Raw genomic sequence first — 19387 nt, 5'->3', positions numbered from 1 at the left:
GCCTCATGCGTAAATGAATGTTGTTCCTATGACCAGAGAAAGTACCATTATTCTCGGTATTAAAATAGACACGACGAGCTAATAATATTAATAAAAACGCAGGGCTATCGATACGCTGGCCTTGCTACTCATCCATTGCGGCTGCAGCGAGGGGAAAGTAGGGAGAAGCCTGTTTTCCGTTTCGTAATAGTGTTGAATAAATGTGCTAAATAAATGAATTTAACATGAACTCACTCTTTGCTGTGTTCTTCGATCATGGTCATGGTTTTAAAAGTTACTCAATTATATGTAGGCTAGTATCACACTTTGCTGTGGCTGGGGTCATGGAAGCTCTGCAGGCACAGTGATTTGAGCTATCCAATTGGCCAGTGCAGTAGCCACACTCGATTTAGCCACAGGTCTGCCGGGCAGGCAGAGTTTAAATGGTTCAAAATGGGAACACTTTGCTTAACCTGTGCGCCGGGCATCCGAATCAAGTGCACCTACCGTCCAACAGCGCACAATGCATTTAAAAAAAGGAGCGTAAAAGCCTTTATCGTTGGCTTTTCTATAGACATGTTTGGTGGATCGACTAGGGATTCTTCGAAGATCGACCAATCGAGCGAGATCGACCGGTTGGCAACCACTGCCATATGCCTACCTTTTATTAAAAAAAATGACAAAATGCACAGGCCCCCTGTTAACGTAAGATTTTGAAGAAAATAAAAACCGATCCGATTATTTAAAGTGATCCACAACAGCGCTTTAGTCCGAGATGCTTTATGCTAGAAACAAACTGTAAAATACCTGGGGAAGACTTTTATGATTTTTTTCAGAGGCTGAACTACAACTTTCTATAGCCGAGGAAACAAAAAATGGACTGCTTGGGAAGTAATCTAATTCTGTCACTATCAACTGATTAAGTTATTCACTTTCTGAACAATAGATGTTGAAACCCAGATAGCTTTTAGGGAAACACTTGTGACCTTCTCTCCTTGGGTTAAGCCACAGAAGAAGAGTAACCAGGAGGATGGGGTGGAAAGGTAGGCCTAACTTTTGAAAGTACCATGCTCGGATTCCTAATGACGTCTCAGATGTAATTATTTGCAAACAGGGACAGTTTTGTTGCAAACAATACACTGATTTGGCATTGGAGACATGACACATAGACCTATCACTGTCCATTCTTACCCTGTAATTTCGGGTAATTTGTGTGGTATTAAAAAAGATGAATCTAATATGTAAAATGACATAGAATTGCAAGAAATACGATGATAGTTTCATGCAATGCTTTTACTATAAAGGAGATCTTTCCACCCCTACTCCATGGTGGTCTGTGAACCCACAACCTTCTGGCCTGCAGCCCTGTGTTTTAATCAAAATTCCTGCATTGCCATATAATGCTTAAAGGACATCTGCATATCTAAGACTCTGGTCTGTCCAAGAAGAGAGGGTAAACGGTAGACATGTTCTCTGTTATCCACTTTAATGTTTTAATTTTTATTTTGGGTATAGGAGAGGGTTACTTTTTAAGTGTCAAGGGAGGGTTTAGGTAAAACATATTTTGCTGAAGCAAGGGCCGTCCATTTACATTTCAGAGATCTGATTTGCTCCGTGTTACCCGTTCACTCCCTTACTAAAACTACTGCACAGCCTACTTATCGTTCAAAATACTATTTAGAGTGTAGGATACTGTTTAGTAAAAAACAAATGCAGGAAACAAATTATACAGCTACCCAGCCTAAAAGCCCAAAGTGTAAACAATGCAGATGTAGAAGCACAGTGGCTAGGAAACTCCCTGGAAAGGCAGGAACCTAGGAAGAAACCTATAGTGGAACCAGGTTCCAAGGGGTGGCCAGTCCTCTTCTGGATGTGTCGGGTGGATCTGGCCGTTTAGGCCAGATCGTTCTTCAAGATGTTCAAACGTTGACCAGCAGGGTCAAATAATAGTCACAGTGGTTATAGAGGGTGCAACAGGTCAGCTGCAAATGTCAGTTGGCTTTTCATAGCCGAGCATTCAGAGGTTGAGTCAGCAGGTGAGAGAGAGAGAGGGGGAAAGAGAAAGCAGGGGTCGAAAGAGCAGGTCTGGGACAAGGTAGCATGTCCGGTGAACGGGTCAAGGTTCCATTAGTGGCAGGCAGAAAACCAGAAACTGGATGACCAGGTGGGAGGAGAGACAGAGAGCGAGAGAGAGAGAAGAATTAGATGAAGAATACCTAAGATCACACAGGACACCAGATAAGACAGGATAATTACACTAGATAGGACAGACTGACCGAAGCCCCTCGGCACATAGACTATTGCATCATAGATACTGGGGACTGAGACAAGGGGGGTCAGGGGACACTGTGGCCCTCTCAAAAGTTACCCCCAGACAGTGCCAATCAGGCAGGATATAACCCCACCCACTTTGCCAAAGCACAGCCCCCACACCACCAAAGGGATATAAACAGACCACCAACTTACTACCCTGAGACAAGGCCGAGTACAGCCGATGAAGATCTCCTCCACTGTACGAGCCCGAGGGGGCGCAAAACCGGACAGGAAGATCACTTCAGTGACTCAACCCACTCAGGTTTAGTATAGAGGGGAAAACCTTGGCATGACGTGATGCACCCTCCTAGTGTGAGCAGGCCAGTGACTCAGCCCCTGTAATAGAATCCCAGTGGAGAGAGGGGAGCCGGCCAGACAGAGACAGCAAGGGGAGTTCGTCTCTCCAGTGCCTTGCAGTTCACCTTCACACCCCTGGGCCAGACTACACTCAATCATAGGATCTACTGAAGAGGTTGAGAACGATCCTGCGTCTCTCACATGGACAGGCAGACCATTTCATAAAAATGGAGCTCTATAGGAGAAAGCCCTGCCTCCAGCTGTTTGTTTAGAATAGTTGATTAGGATCCCCATTAGCTACTCCACATGTAGCAGCTACTCTTCCTGGGGTCCACATACAGTGCATTCAGACCCTTTGACTTCTTCCACATTTTGTTATGTTACAGCCTTATTGTAAAATGTATTAAATAGTCGCCCCCCCCCCCCTCATCAATCTACACACAATATCTCATAATGACAAAACAAAAACAAATTCCTGGCCCAGGGAGTTTTAGAAATGTTTGCAAATGTATTACAAATAAAAAAAACTGAAATATCACATTTACATAAGAATTCAGACACTTTACTCAGTACTTTGTTGAAGCACCTTTGGCAGCGACTACAGCCTTGAGTCTTTTTGGGTACGACTCTACAGGCTTGGCACACCTGTATTTGGGGAGTTTCTCCCATTCTTCTCTGCAGATCCTCTCAAGCTCTGTCAGGTTGGATGGGGAGCGTCACTGCACAGTTATTTTCAGGTCTCTCCAGAAATGTTTGATCGGGTTCAAGTCCGGGCTCTGGCTGGGCCACTCAAGGACATTCAGAGACTTGTCCCGAAGCCACTCATGCGTTGTCTTGGCTGTGTGTTTAGGGTCGTTGTCCTGTTGGAAGGTGAACCTTCGCTCCAGTCCGAGGTCCTGAGCACTCTGGAGCAGGTTTTCATCAAGGATCTTTCTGTATTTTGCTCCGCTCATCGTTCCCTTGATCTTGACTAGTCTGATAAGGTATAAGGTATTATAAGGTATTTCATTTATTTATTTTTAATAAATGTGCAACATTTTCTAAAAACCTGTTTTCGCTTATGGGGTATTGTGTGTGGATTGATGAGGGAAAAAAATATTTAAGCATTTTTAGAACAAGGCTGTAACATAACAACATGTGGAAAAGGGGTCAAGGGGTCTGAATACTTTCCAAATGCACTGTAAAAGATACAAATACATGACAAAGTACAGAACAGTTATAGACAAGAAAAACACAATATCTTATATTTAATAAGACGTAAAAAATACAAATAAGAGTAGAAATGAAGTATAGGTATGTACAGCAGGTATGTACGTGTAGGTATGGCAGGACCAAATTGGAGAAATAAGTAGGAACAAGTCCATGTAATGCTTTTAGGTTAACAGTAAAACGTTGAAATCAGCCCTAGCATTAACAGGAAGCCAGGCTAGAGTCAATATTCTAGTCAAGATTCTAGCTGCCACATTTTGAACTAACTGAAGTTTATTTAGTGCCTTAGATCTGGTAGCCAGAGATAAGTATTGTAATCTTGAAGTGACAAAAGCATGGATGAGCTTTTCTGCATCATTTTTGTACAAATGTTTCAGATTTTTGCAATGCTACGAAGAAGCTGCTCTTGAAATATGTTCGTCAAAAGAGAGATCAGGATACAGAGACAACTGCACAATCATCAAAATTCATTGTCAGATCCAACAGCATATCTCTTTGTTTCTTGGGACCTAAAACTAGCATCTCTGTTTTGTTTGAGTTTAAAAGTAACAAAATTTCCTCCATCCACTTCCCAATTTCTAAAACCAATTTCAGGGCTTCACCATGTTTCATCGAAATGTACAGCTGTGCGTCGTCTACATCGCAGTACAAGTTGACATTGTGTTTCAAAATGACATCACCAGGAGGTAGCATATAGAGTCAAAACAATAGTGGTCCTAGAACGGAACCTTGAGGAACACTGAAACTTACCATTGATTTGTCAGATGACAAACCATCCACAAAGATGAACTGATATCTTTCCGACAGAGATGAGCTAAACCAGGCAGGAATTTGTCCTCGTAGACCAATTAGGGTTTCGAATCTAAAGAATATGGTGATTGATGATGTTGAAAGTGGCACTAAGGTCTACGAGCACAGAGCCTTGGTCTGAAGCCATCAAAAGGTAATTTACCACCTTCACAAGTGTGGTCTCTGTGTTATGATCGCGTCTAAACTTAGACGGAAGTGTTTCTTATGCAGTATGTGTCTTCAAGAAGGCAGTGAGTTGGTGAGCAAAGGATTTTCCAAAATGTCTTGAGAGGAATGGAAGATTCAATATGGGCCAATAGTGCTTTGAATATTCTGGATCAAGGTTTGGATTTTTCAGGCGAGACTTTATTACTGCCACTTTTAGAGAGTTTGGTACACATCCAGAGGATAGTGATCCATTTATTATGTTTAACATCAGCGTACCAAGCACAGGAATTAGCTCTTTCAGTAGTTTAGTTGGAATAGGGTCCAGTAGACAGCTGGAAGGTTTAGAGGCCATGGACATTTTAGTGAATGTTTGAGAGATACAGGATTAAAAAACTTGAGTGTCTCCATTGATCCGAGGTCCTGCAGTTCTGTGCAGACAACTGAGTTTTGGAAAAAATATGCATATTCAAAGAGGAGTCTGTCATTTGTTTTCTAATGATCATGGTCTTTTCGTCGAAGAAGTTCATGAATTCATCACTGCTGACGTGAAGACAATCTTCACTTGGAGAATGCTACTTTTAAGTTAGCTTTGCGACAGAAATGTTGGATAGTTTTTATTCTCCTCAATCAGCTTGGAAAAGTAGGCTGATCGAGCAGAAGTAAGGGACTTCCGATATTGCACAGTACTGTCTTTTCAAGCTAGTCAGAAGACTTCCAATTTGGTGGAGTGCCAATGATGGTACTGAAAGCCTTTTGGAGTGGGTCTGTGGGCTTCTTGATGTGAATATTGAAGTCACCAAACATGTGAATATAATCTGCCATGAATACGAGGTCCAGGAGGTCTGTAAACAGTAGCTATAAAAAGTGATGTTAGCAACACCTCCGCCTTTGCGCGATACACGGGGTATAAGGTCACTAGTGTAACCAGGAGGAGAGGCCTTATTTAACGCAGTAAATTAATTAGGCTTAAACCAGGCTCCAGTCAGGCCAATCACATCAAGTTTATGATCAGTGATTAGTTCATTGACTATGACTGCCATTGAAGTGTTTTATCTAATATTAAGTTGTGCCATTTTGAGATGTAAGGTATTATTACAATCTCTTGAATTAATGACATTAATGGAGGAGGTCTTTATTCCAGTGAGATTGCTAAGGCAAACACCGCCATGTTTAGTTTTGCCTGACCTACATTAATGCACAGACACATCTCAATGGGGAAAACTGAGCTGACTAAACTGACTGTGCTAGGGACAGACTCCACTAAGCTGGCAGGCTGGCTAAAAGCCTGCTGCCTGGCCTGCACCCTATCTCATTGTGGAACTAGATTAATTAGAGCCCTGTCTACATTGATAGATAAAATGAGAGCACCCTTCCAGCCAGGATGGAGTCTGTCACTCTTCAGCAGGTCAGGCTTGGTCATGTTTGTGGTTAGTCCCAGAAAGTTATTATCTTTTGGACTAGCGATTGTGTTGTGCGAGCCTGCTGTAGAGCTCATCACTCCCGATAACTGTGCTACTGTTCTCGTGCATGAGTGTGTGTCCCTCGGTGCCTTGGAGGAGAACTCAAGGGATCCCTTGTGTGTGTAGGCAGGAAAGACCAGGCAGGCAAGCAGTAGATAGCCCAGTCTTTTGATCCAGTCTACTGGTCTGGATCCTCTCCTCTCTCCTTCCACAGATATTTGCCCACCATTACACTGCCGTACCATTCCTCAACTCAGACAGACAGACAGACACAGACTCTTTATCAGGGTACCGTGAGAAAGCAACCACAAGGGCGATAAGAGGGGCACTTTCTGCCCAAAATGTCGCAGTCTCACAGTTTCATGTGTATTTGCTTTCTGCCGGTCCCACTTGCTCAAGCTGTTAGAAAACATCTTGAGAATTTCCATGGGAACTCTTTCTTTCTGCCAGAGAGCAAATACTGTGGGCATATCTGTCAGTTAATGTCTGCCTGTGCCACTTTGTGTGCCAGTCTCACACGAGAAACAGGGCTACTGTAACCGAGAGGGGACACTGCACTTTCATTACTTCCTTCACAGTCTCTTTTCACTCGAAACATTACACTGAAATAGTGTTGAAAAAGGGGGCCCAACTACAATGAAATAGCCAACTTGAATGCCAATGACCAAAACCTTCAACTTACAATAGCTAATACTGAAATAGTGTTATAAAGGAGGCATACATCAGTGTTGAGGGATTGTTTTCATATACAGCACCTCAGGGATGGGCGACTTTGATGGGGGTGGGGGCCACAAAAAAATCCGAACTCATCGTGAGGGGCCACAGTTGCTCGCAGGTCTTGCGTACCCACATGTGCGTTTTTCTATAGGGCGAAGAGAAATGTTTGCAGGTTTTAATATATCTGATTGAGAGTTACTAACAAAATCAATGGGGGGGCCCCACGGCCAGTAATTCGACCATGATCACTAAGTTTAAATAGCTGGCTTCCAGTAGCAGTGCTAGGGTAAAATCACTGGGGATGTCCCATCAAAAAGAAAAGAAGCCATATTACAACCTGTGTGTTGTGATAATTGCCTTGTTTGCTCTATAACCTGCTAATTCATGAGCCTTGCGACCGTGATATATAGTCCTAAAGGCCCGAGACAATATCAAGACACAGTGGCAGAATAAATTCAACCACACCTTTGTTTTATCACAAAACCGGATAGCAACCTCTGTCCAGTGAAGTCCACAAAGCATATTGCATGTGCAGTAACAGACCGTTTCATGACCGACAACATGGTCAAGCAAGTTAATGTTTCCTACATTTTTGGACCACTATAAACAAATATTGATTTAGAACCAAAGAGAGTTACCGCGAGTCGCAAAGAAAACTGGAGCTGCCTCCGCTATTCCCGCACCAGTTCAACTTCAACATTTCAACATCATCAAATCACCTCTGCTTAGTCTAATACAGTGGCAACTAAAAGATACCAAAAACAATTCAGTCCAATCAACATAAGCTAAATGAAGTGGCTGTCCATGGTTCTGATTTTTGTGTTTTCGTGTGTGTGTACGTGCACGTTTGTGCAAGTGGAAAAACATCTTGATTCACCCTACTTGTAGAGAAACACCAATGCCATCCTCCTCTCTTTCTTGTTGACAAAACGTCTATCACTCTATCATACAGTATCAAATCAAATCAAATCAAATTTATTTATATAGCCCTTCGTACATCAGCTGATATCTCAAAGTGCTGTACAGAAACCCAGCCTAAAACCCCAAACAGCAAGCAATGCAGGTGTAGAAGCACGGTGGCTAGGAAAAACTCCCTAGAAAGGCCAAAACCTAGGAAGAAACCTAGAGAGGAACCAGGCTATGTGGGGTGGCCAGTCCTCTTCTGGCTGTGCCGGGTGGAGATTATAACAAAACATGGTCAAGATGTTCAAATGTTCATAAATGACCAGCATGGTCGAATTATAATAAGGCAGAATAGTTGAAACTGGAGCAGCAGCACAGTCAGGTGGACTGGGGACAGCAAGGAGTCATCATGTCAGGTATTCCTGGGGCATGGTCCTATGGCTCAGGTCAGTTGAAACTGGAGCAGCAGCACAGCCAGGTGGACTGGGGACAGCAAGGAGTCATCATGTCAGGTAGTCCTGGGGCATGGTCCTAGGGCTCAGGTCCTCCGAGAGAGAGAAAGAGAGAAGGAGAGAATTAGAGAACGCACACTTAGATTCACACAGGACACCGAATAGGACAGGAGAAGTACTCCAGATATAACAAACTGACCCTAGCCCCCCGACACATAAACTACTGCAGCATAAATACTGGAGGCTGAGACAGGAGGGGTCAGGAGTACACACTTTTATTTTTTGTTGTCTTAGGCTACCTGGCTAAAATGCTTGCTCGCTAGCCTAATTTCCATTAATGGGCAATGTTAGTTAACATTAGCCTTTTACATCTAGCTACATATTGAACTTCCATCCTCTCAGGCCAGGGACACAACAATGTATGAATTAATGTTTGGATCAGAATCACCGTTATAATCATTGGCCAGTATGAAGAATTAAGTAAAACCACAAGTCCAAATCCCTATCTCAATCCATAGCTAATTTAGGAAATGGCCAATTTTAGCTAGCTGACTAGCTAGCAACAACAACACAACGAGATGCAGCAATTCAAGTTTTTCTGTCAATGACGTATGCTCTCAATTGAATTTGATAGGAGTGACGCCAAGTCCAAGCCGGCTTCCCTTGACACTTTTCTTGACCATTTACAGTTGAGCTCGTTCAGCTTAGATCAATGCTGATTGGCCAATTATTATTATTATTATTTTTTTTTTAACTCACTGGCTTCCCTTGCCTTCAATGCTACAGACAGCAACAATGTCGTGCTAGTTTGGACCAGACAGCATCAGATAGATGGCCTACACATAGAGAGACAGAGGGGCGCTGTTTCGCTCTCTCTGATTTATTCTCCTGTGAGAGATGACTCTTGCGAATTTAAGGAACTGTATGAAACACAGAGAGACAAAATCTAAATTATTTTATGTTTTTTTTATTGGTACATTGCTTGGGGAAGCCTGGCTTCTCTTGGCCTCCATGAATACTTGCACTGCTGACTGCTAGACTAACTTACCAAAACATTTTGATGACATGGGCTACTTGAGTGACTATCAGTGAGTGACATAACAAGAGAAAAAGCGCTGATCCACAACCAAATTTCGAAATGACACCTTGTATATTCTACTATTCTAACATGCAATAAGTAAGTTGAGAGCCCAACTGAGTTCCCCCAAAACATTGATCCAAGGGCCGTCAAAAGGGTTCCGCATTCCTTTGGCCCACAAGCTTCCAGTTGCCCATCCCTGATATACTTATATTCACACATAAAATGGGTAGGTACTTCAACTTGAAAAAGGCAGTCCAGAAACTGCATGTCTAGTATGTTTGCTCACCATGTATGTCTAGTATGTGTGCTCTGTGAGTGTGTATCTTGGCATATTTGGTCAGTCTGAAAGTGTTCTGTTCTGTGTGTGTGTGTGTGTGTGTGTGTGTGTGTGTGTGTGTGTGTGTGTGTGTGTGTGTGTGTGTACGTGTACAGTGCCTTCACAAGAATTCATACCCCTTGACTTATTCCACATTTTGTTGTGCTACATCCTGAATTCAAAATTGAATAGTTTTTTCTCTCTCACCCATCTACACACAATATCCCATAATGACAAAGTGAAAACATGTTTTTAGAAATGTTTATTGAAATTGATTGAAACTGAAATACAGAACTACTGTATCTCATTTACAATAGTACTGTAGTCACACCCCTGAGTCAACACATGTTAGAATCATCTTTGGCAGTGATTACAGCAGTGAGTCTTTCTGGGTAAGTCTCTAAGCGCTTTGCAAACTTGGATTGTACAATATTTGCACATTATTATATTTACAATTCTTCAAGCTCTGTAAAGTTGGTTGTTGATCATCGCTAGACAGCCATTTCTTGCCATAGATTTTCAAGCCAATTTAAGTCAAAACTGTAACTCGGCCACTCAGGAACATTAAACGTTGTCTTGGTAAGCAACTCCAGTGTATATTTGGCCGTGTATTTTAGGTTATTTCCTGCAGAAAGGTGAATTTGTCTCCTAGTGTCTGTTAGAAAGCAGACTGAAGCAGGTTTTCCTCTAGGATTTTGCCTGTGCTAAGATCTATTCAGTTTATTTTTATCCTTAAAAATGTCCTATCTGCCAATGACGAGTATAACCATAACATGATGCATCCTCGACCATGCTTGAAAATGTGAAGAGTTGTACTCAGTGATGTGTTGCCCCAAACATAGTGCTTTGTATTCAGGACATAGAGTACATTCCTTTTCCACATTTTTAGCAGTTTTACTTTAGTGCCTTATTGCAAACAGGACACATATTTTGGAATATTTTGTATTATGTACAGGCTTCCTTCTTTTCATTTAGCTTAGTATTGTGGAGTCCCTACAATGTTGTTGATCCATCTTCAGTTTTCTCCTATCACAGCCATTAAACTGTTTTGTTTTAAAATCACCATTGGCCCTAATGGTGAAATCCCTGAGCGGTTTCCTTCCTCTCGGCAACTGAGTTAGGAAGGACGTCTGTATCTTTGTAGTGACTTGGTGTATTCATACACCATCCAAGTGTAAGTAACATCTTCACCATGCTCAAAAGAATATTCAATATTGTCACACCCTGACCATAGTTTACTTTGTATGTTTCTATGTTTTGGTTGGTCAGGGTGTGATCTGAGTGGGCATTCTATGTTACATGTCTAGTTTGTCCAGTTCTATGTTCGGCCTGATATGGTTCTCAATCAGAGGCAGGTGTTCGTCATTGTCTCTGATTGGGAACCATATTTAGGTAGCCTGGGTTTCACTGTGTGTTTGTGGGTGATTGTTCCTGTCTATGTGTTTTCACCAGATAGGGCTGTTTAGGTTTTCGTTACGTTCATCACGTTCTTTATTTTGGAGTGTTTGTATTGATTCGTGTTTTACGTTTGTTCATTAAAACATGGATCGCAATCTACACGCTGCATTTTGGTCCGACTCTCCTTCTCATCAAGAAAACCGTTACAAATATTTTTTATTTTTTACCCCTTTTTCTCCCCAATTTCGTGATATCCAATTGGTAGTTACAGTCTTGTCCCATCGCAGGTCGAGAGCCATGCGTCCTCCAAAACACGACCCTGCCAAGCTGCACCGCTTGTTGACACACTGCCAGCCGCACCAATGGGTCGGAGGAAACACCGTACAACTGGCGACCGTGTCAGCGTGCATGCGCCTGGCCCGCCACAGGAGCTGGTAGAACGTGATGGAACAAGGACATCCCAGCCGGCCAAACCCTCCCCTAACCCTAACCATAGGTCTCCCGGTCGCAGCCGGCTGTGACACAGCCCGGGATCGAACCCGGATCTGTAGTGATGCCTCAAGCACTGCAGCTCTTGAGACTGCTGCGTACACTCGGGAAGCCTTTTTTTATCTACCAATAGCCTTTTTTTATCTACCAATGAGGGACCTTACAGATAATTGTATGTGTGGGACACATAGATGAGGTTGCCATTAAACAATCATGTTAAACACTATTATTGCACACACAGTCGATGCAAACATAATTCCACTTTGACATTATAGGGTATTGTGTGTAGGCAAAGTGACACAAAATCTACATTTAATCCATTTTAAATTCAGGCTGTAACAACCACAAAAATTGGAAAAGGTCAAGGGGTGTGAATACTTTCTGAAAGCACTGGATGTACACACACGTACACTGAGAGCATGTTTGCATGCAAAAGTGAGAGACTATGCTAAAGCACTGACTGAGCACTGACTGCATCATTGTCTCGAGCCTGAGAGTGAACGTGTATTCTATTCTATTTCGATGTGAAAGCTAAACTGCAATGGTCTCCTGAGCCATGTGTACGTGCCAGTAGTTGTGTGAGACTTGTCTGTGAAAAAGCCCCGAGCTGGGCCAGTGGTGTATTTATTTGGCACCTCTCTCAGTCCGACCAGGTGATGTGCCCTTGTACGGAAGGTCACTCGATGCTGTCAGTTCCCTTTTCCTCTCCGGATATTCCCAGCATTCTACGGGCCAGCGGAACGCAGCGCAGAGAGCAGCCGGGAACTCTGGGAACCAGGAGCAGGAAGCTAGCACCGCTCCAGTTGTTCCTTGGTTGGGCCAATCGGAGCAAAGCAGAGCCGGGGAGGAGAGGTGGCGGAGAGGGCTTGATGCTGGGGCTAGGTGGGAGTACTCGAGGGCTGCAATTGTTACTGGAGCCACATCTCCCTCTGCTGATTATTGATTCACACACCTCAGACCTAACCCACAATGACCCACATGTATATTTTTTTTGTAGTTTCTTTATAGTTTGTAAACAATGAATTCCTCTACTGGGACAATAAAATATTTAATTGACTTTTAAATGAGATGTTAGTTGTTGGCTATCAATGAATCATCTGCAATAGCCTTATGACGAATACCACTGGTGATTTTAGCATGTAGATCTTGGTGGGGCAAACAAAAACAAAAACATGTGATGCGTGCCAGGAAAGCACAACACAGCACTAAACAATACATTCATTGTCCACAAACTGTTAGGGCCTACATAAAGCTGTCCCAACAGCAGTCCCAAAACCTTACCAATGCTACACCTGGCTATCAGCGAAACAGCTCATTCAGCCTCATTTATTGCCTTTTAAAAAAACAGCTTATATGGCTGACTTGCTTAAACAAATGTGGGTTCTACTGACAATTCATATGTACAAGCTATGGCATAAGGGGACGACTGGCGTATATTAGGCAACCCGTAATTTCGATTAAGACATGAATGAGCGAGCTAGGACGGGCGTAGTCAATATAACTATTTGTTCAACACTTTTGGAATGTACAGCGACAGAATTCAGAACATGGGCTGTTCTTACAGTATTCTCCCTGTACACCAAGTCAGAACTCACTCCTTTTAATGGCACCCTTTTCTTGAGCGTAAAACAATTCACATCTCTTGCCCCCATTAGTTTAACCCAGAGCGCCTTCTCCCGCTGACCAACAGAAACACAAACAATTATCACAAGACCACTTCTGGTTACCCTCACCAATTCCAGCACTCTGTTTTCACCCACCTCAAAACCACAAATGGATCTGCCAAAAGGCAAGGGTCCACTTTTCCCAAAAACTTCACTCCTACTGTCACAGACTCATCTTTATCCTGACCCTCGGTGCTTCACCACACTTAACACCCATACATTCACTTCAATTTCTCCTCCTGTCTTCTCACCCTGCTTACTCTTTGTACCAATCTTCTTTTACAAACCATCTCCCTTTTTTCCAACATTTTTAACCGACTTCAAGCTCACCGTCTTCCTCCCTCTCTCTCTTAGACCTCATCTTACTCTCTTTTTCCATCCATTCCTCCTCCGTATGATAATACTATGATAATGATGATGATATCCTCCTCCGTATGATAATACTGCACTTCTCCTGACACATATCTTGTTCCTTCCTTCTTAAGGGAAGCCATTTAACTGGCTGTCACAATCTCCGTACAATCAGCACGAACCCCTCGGGATGTAGCGCTCAACAGTGCATCCCACTTATAAAGCAGCTGCTTTGTCTTGATGTTCGTCTTTATCAATAGGGCTCTTCCAACCACCATCCACCGTCTCGCTTTCCTTTACCCTCTGCCTCCCTCTCCAGCAAGGTGCCCGACCACAGTGATGATGTCATCAAAAGTAAGACAATAGCTGTGTTTGAATACTCATACTAACTGCACTTACCATGCTATTTGTGATGTGAATTGAGAATCTTTGGATTCACCTTGTTGTGCTGTGCTCATTTGAACAGGAAGGTGGCACAGCGGTTCTTCGTGGGCACATTTTGTCATCAAACTTTGACATCAAAGTCTGGCATTCTCTGGATTTATGGTGCTTTCAAGACAACTGGGAACTCAGAAAAAAACAAGGTAGGAATCATGACGTCGGTGATCTTCAGGTCGGAGCTCTAGAAAGAGGCCCGAGTTCTCGACTTGGAACTCAGAGTTGGGTGACTGTTCAAAATGTATTTTCCCAGTCGGACCTCGTTTTTTTTCGAATTCCAAGTTGTCTTGATTTCAATGAAATCTGAGATTTCTCAGTTCCGAGTTTCCAGTTGTTTTGAATGCGACAGAGGTCATGCTGGATTGACAGCATGGCCTATGTTGAATGTTTATCCTTTTAAGCTTGGAAAAGAGACCCTTAAACCCAGACTTGGACCACACCCCCTCTCCACTGAATAGCAGTCTAGTGATTGCTTTGCAATGCTTGCAGTTAGACATGGAGTCCTTCCAAACCACTCATTGTTGAATTTGCGATTTCCAAATTGTTGTGTAATGTTTATGTCCAATGGCCGATGATCACAATACGATTTATCTATAATTTCTCTTCATAATGTCTCTTAATGTGACAACGATTTAAAAGGATTTCCCAGTAGATTGTCAACTTGATTCATGATGATGAAGATTTTGAAAGTTTTATGTTGACCTGATCAGTCCAATCAAAGTTACAGTAGATATGATGTGATTTGACGTTATTTTTTTCTGTGGCCAATGACCTTGATCCTTCTTGGATGGGCACTTCTAATGTAACTCTATGGCTGCACCCAATGTGCTTACATTTTTGAGCTCTCCCCATAGATTTTGTGGTGAGGGAGTGTCCCTATGAGTGACAGAACACTGAGTCAATCATGTCGCAACTAGAGAACATTACCAATCGCCACCACAGAAAGCACTGAGCTCGGCTGAAACACTTGCATTTTGGGGATGCCTTACTCAAGAAATCAAAAAAAGTGACCATGTTTGTATGCAGCTTTATTAACTGTTTGCAAACTGATATGTGACATATATTAATGTCTAAAAAACATGCAAAACAGGCACACCAACAACAACAAAAAAATAAATCCTATGTAGCCTTGTTTACAAGTTCAAACACTTGAATCTGAGATGTAATCAGGGTTGTGTCACGCCCTGACCTTAGAGATCCTTTTTATTCTCTATTTTGCTTAGGTCAGGGTGTGACTAGGGTGGGTAGTCTAGTTTTTTCATTTCTATGTTGGCCTGGTATGGTTCCTAATCAGAGACAGCTGTCTATTGTTGTCTCTGATTGGGGATCATATATAGGCAGCCTTTTCCCACTGTTTTTTTTGTGGGATCTTGTTTTTGTATTGTTGCCTTTGAGCACGACAAAGCTGCACGTTCGTTTCTTTGCTCTTTATGGTTTTTGTGCCGGTTCTCATAATGAAAGATGATGAACCCAAACCACGCTGCACTTTGGTCCAATTCATGCAACAACATTCGCGATAGGGTGAAAGTAAGGCGTTATGGTCCGGTATGGCGTCCCGTAAAATAAATTAGGTGGGTATGCCATACCGGTAAAACGTGAGCCTTTCACAATTAATACAACATGTCCAGAAGACTATAGGCTATTATACCATTATTTAACATTACTGCATGTCAGACGCAATTAGTGAATTGATCGGAAACCGAAACCGAAACCGGCAAAAAAGTATTTAGTCAGCCACCAATTGTGCAAGTTCTCCCACTTAAAAAGATGAGAGAGGCCTGTAATTTTCATCATAGGTACACTTCAACTATGACATACAAAATTAGGAAAAAAAATCCAGAAAATCACATTGTAGGATTTTTAATGAATTTATTTGCAAATTATGGTGGAAAATAAGTATTTGGTCACCTACAAACAAGCAAGATTTCTGGCTCTCACAGACCTGTAACTTCTTCTTTAAGAGGCTCCTCTGTCCTCCACTCATTACCTGTATTAATGGCACCTGTTTGAACTTGTTATCAGTATAAAAGACACCTGTCCACAACCTCAAACAGTCACACTCCATTTTCCACTATGGCCAAGACCAAAGAGCTGTCAAAGGACACCAGAAACAAAATTGTAGACCTGCACCAGGCTGGGAAGACTGAATCTGCAATAGGTAAGCAGCTTGGTTTGAATAAATCAACTGTGGGAGCAATTATTAGGAAATGGAAGACATACAAGATAATCACCCTCGATCTGGGGCTCCACGCAAGATCTCACCCCGTGGGGTCAAAATGATCACAAGAACGGTGAGCAAAAATCCCAGAACCACACGGGGGGACCTAGTGAATGACCTGCAGAGAACTGGGACCAAAGTAACAAAGCCTACCATCAGTAACACACTACGCCGCCAGGGACTCAAATCCTGCAGTGCCAGACGTGTCCCCCTGCTTAAGCCAGTACATGTCCAGGCCCGTCTGAAGTTTGCTAGAGAGCATTTGGATGATCCAGAAGAAGATTGGGAGAATGTCAGATGAAACCAAAATATAACTTTTTGGTAAAAACTCAACTCGTCGTGTTTGGAGGACAAAGAATGCTGAGTTGCATCCAAAGAACACCATACCTACTGTGAAGCATGGGGGTGGAAACATCATGCTTTGGGGCTGTTTTTCTGCAAAGGGACCAGGACAACTGACCTGTGTAAAGGAAAGAAGGAATGGGGCCATGTATCGTGAGATTTTGAGTGAAAATCTCCTTCCATCAGCAAGGGCATTGAAGATGAAAAGTGGCTGGGTCTTTCAGCATGACAATGATCCCAAACAAACAATAACTTTTGTTATTGACCAAATACTTATTTTCCACCATAATTTGCAAATAAATTCATAAAAAATCCTACAATGTGATTTTATGGATTTTATTTTCTCATTTTGTCTGTCATTGTCGAAGTGTACCTATGATGAAAATTACAGGCCTCTCTCATCTTTTTCAGTGGGAGAACATGCACAATTGGTGGCTGACTAAATACTTTTTTGCCCCACTGTATGTATAGTGCGTATGTTGTGTATGTATAGTGCGTGTGTGTGTGTGTGTGTGTGTGTGTCTGTGCTAATGTTTGTTTTGCTTCACAGTCCCTGTTGTTCCATAAGGTGTTTTTTTTAACCCTCACATTAACCCTTAAAATCTATAAATCATCTTTTCCCATCAAAGCTCACCCTCTTCCCCCTTCCTCAACCAATCCTCCTCCCTCTCATTTTGAAATGTCAGACTGTAGTTGGCACCCGCCCTCCCCTGGCCCCTATACCCAAGGTCCCTCACTGAGTGCTGTACACACCGCTGAGCAGGCGGCTCTTCTTCTCCTCATTCTGGCTCTCGTTCTTCAGGTCAGCAAAGACCTGGGAGAAGAAGTTAGGGTCTGTGTTCATCTGGAGCATCTTGACACTCATCAGATTGGTGATGGTCATGCAGCGGATCCAGAAGGTCTGCCTGCAGGTGTCCACCAGGAAGGGTTTCAGGGGGTAGGCGATCTCGTTGCCCATGTAGGAGCAGGTTGTATAGAGGCAGGTGAGCAGCACGGCATGCAGCTCGTGCAAGGTGGCCACCTCGGAGGAAACTGCCTCGCGGCACAGCATGTAGAGGAAGACCACAGCGGCCGGATTGATGCAGCTCTGGTTCTGATAGCAGTTGTCCAGCAGATAACGGTCCACCACCCGCAGCCACAGCACCGGGTCCATGGAAGACATGTCCTGGAGCCGGTAGCAGCGCCGGCACAGGAACTCACCCAGGCAGCGCAGCAGCTCGCCGGTTGTAGCGTGGACCATCACCAGCCTCCTGGGAGTGTCGAGGTCCTGGACGGTCACCCTCTGGGGCGTGTCGGGGGCCGTGTTTGAGTTGGATAAGGGGGCCGTCTCGACCAACGAGGCGGCGTTGTTGGAGCTGTTGGAGATGGCTGGAGTGCTCAGGTCCTGGGTGGACAGCTTGTCACAGGACTGAGACTTCTCCAGGGTGAGGGTGGACGGGTTGGAGAAGGACTGAGACTTCTCCAGGTTCTCATTACTCAGATGGGCAATGTTGTTTTGGTTGGTGTTCTCGTGGGCCTGCACCTTCTTGGAGCTCTTCTTCTTCACACTCCGCCTCCATGGTGAGTAGCGCTTCAGAGTCTTGTCTTTTGCGCTCTTACCGGTCTGGACTTCCATCAAGTGGCCCACAGTGTCCGGCCCATCTTTGAAGAGGACTGCCTTCTTGCGGAGCGAGATAGACATTGCGGTTCCCATGGTCAATGGTGCCTGTGGAAAACAAAATGCTTCAATATTAGCAAAATGAAATGCATGGCATCAGTTCAGTTGGCCTAGCTAGCTCAGCTCTGGCTGTCTCTGAAATGGCAACCTATTCCCTATAAAGTGCACTGCTTTTGACCATGGCCCAAAGGGGTCTGATCAAAAGCAGTGCTTTATATAGGAAACAGGGTTCCATTTGGGACAGATTCTAAATCACAGTATTAAGCATAGACATTAGTGCTCTGTGTTCATAAACATGAGCAATATAACATTCCAAAGCGAAACAAAAATATTACTCACTGATTTCAAGTTGATATGTGAAAAAGTTATAAAGATATTTTGTATATTTTCTTTGTTAATTGAAAGGTAAAGACGGGTTGTCCAGTGCTTTGAGTTCAAGGCTGTTATGGTTGTGACCATCAGAATTGTCCAAGGTTCTGAAATCGAGTTTCCACGTCGTAATAAAGAAGTATGTCATAGAGGCGATTTTGTGAAAGATTATAAGTTTGATGTTGGCAAAAATAAATAAATAAACAAATAAATAAAGTCTGACGTTCCCCGTGATAGAATTTGCCTCATATTTGATACAGCCCAGCTCAATAATTTGAAAACGAAATAACCTCTGAGTGTCTGCTACGTCACGGCGTTACATTTCTGTCCTCAGTGGCTGAATAACATGTATCTGGCGAGTGTTTTGCATGATTCTCAATGGTCTGTCAAATTATATTGGCAGCTCTGTCAGGCTCCCGCTTATCTCGTTCACCAGCAGACTATTCTTCCGCCTAAATTGTGCTTTAGTAAATTCACTTCAGCAATCTACTCCAATAATGCGCATTTAGCCTGGGGACGAATATTTGCGCGCCTATAATCGCTATTTGAAGTGGGGAGCATACAGGCATTCTTCTATGTCAGGACTGACTGGAGGGCTAGCTTAAAATGCGCTATAAAATTAGGATAAATTGCATTTTCATTTAAAACGCAACATAAGAACCAGCACTAGCTGAATTAAAAGCTTATACAACTTCATTCAAACGTTTTAAATAATTAAAAAAAATCATACAACAGTTGATCCAATACTAGACTAAGCTCGGTTTGAATATTCAAGTA

At 43.1% G+C, this 19387-nt stretch overlaps 1 protein-coding gene across 1 annotated transcript; it reads right to left on the bottom strand.

Moving 5' to 3' along the window:
* Nucleotides 1-17317: 17317 nt before the first annotated feature.
* On the bottom strand, nucleotides 17318-18277 carry LOC139410063 (cyclin-dependent kinase 5 activator 1-like). Its single transcript, XM_071155500.1, has one exon. The coding sequence runs from the start codon at nucleotides 18275-18277 to the stop codon at nucleotides 17318-17320; it is 960 nt and encodes a 319-aa protein (XP_071011601.1).
* Between the last annotated feature and the right edge of the window lie 1110 nt (nucleotides 18278-19387).

Source organism: Oncorhynchus clarkii, chromosome 5 (assembly GCF_045791955.1).
Source record: "Oncorhynchus clarkii lewisi isolate Uvic-CL-2024 chromosome 5, UVic_Ocla_1.0, whole genome shotgun sequence".
In the NCBI taxonomy this organism is placed as follows: domain Eukaryota; kingdom Metazoa; phylum Chordata; class Actinopteri; order Salmoniformes; family Salmonidae; genus Oncorhynchus; species Oncorhynchus clarkii.
The sequence above is the reverse complement of the archived record's forward strand: the minus strand, read 5'-3'. Positions and strand labels throughout refer to the sequence as shown.

What these genes read in the sequence shown, in the direction of transcription:
- LOC139410063 (XM_071155500.1), bottom strand. Translation starts at nt 18,277, where the DNA reads ATGGGAACCGCAATGTCTATCTCGCTCCGCAAGAAGGCAGTCCTCTTC.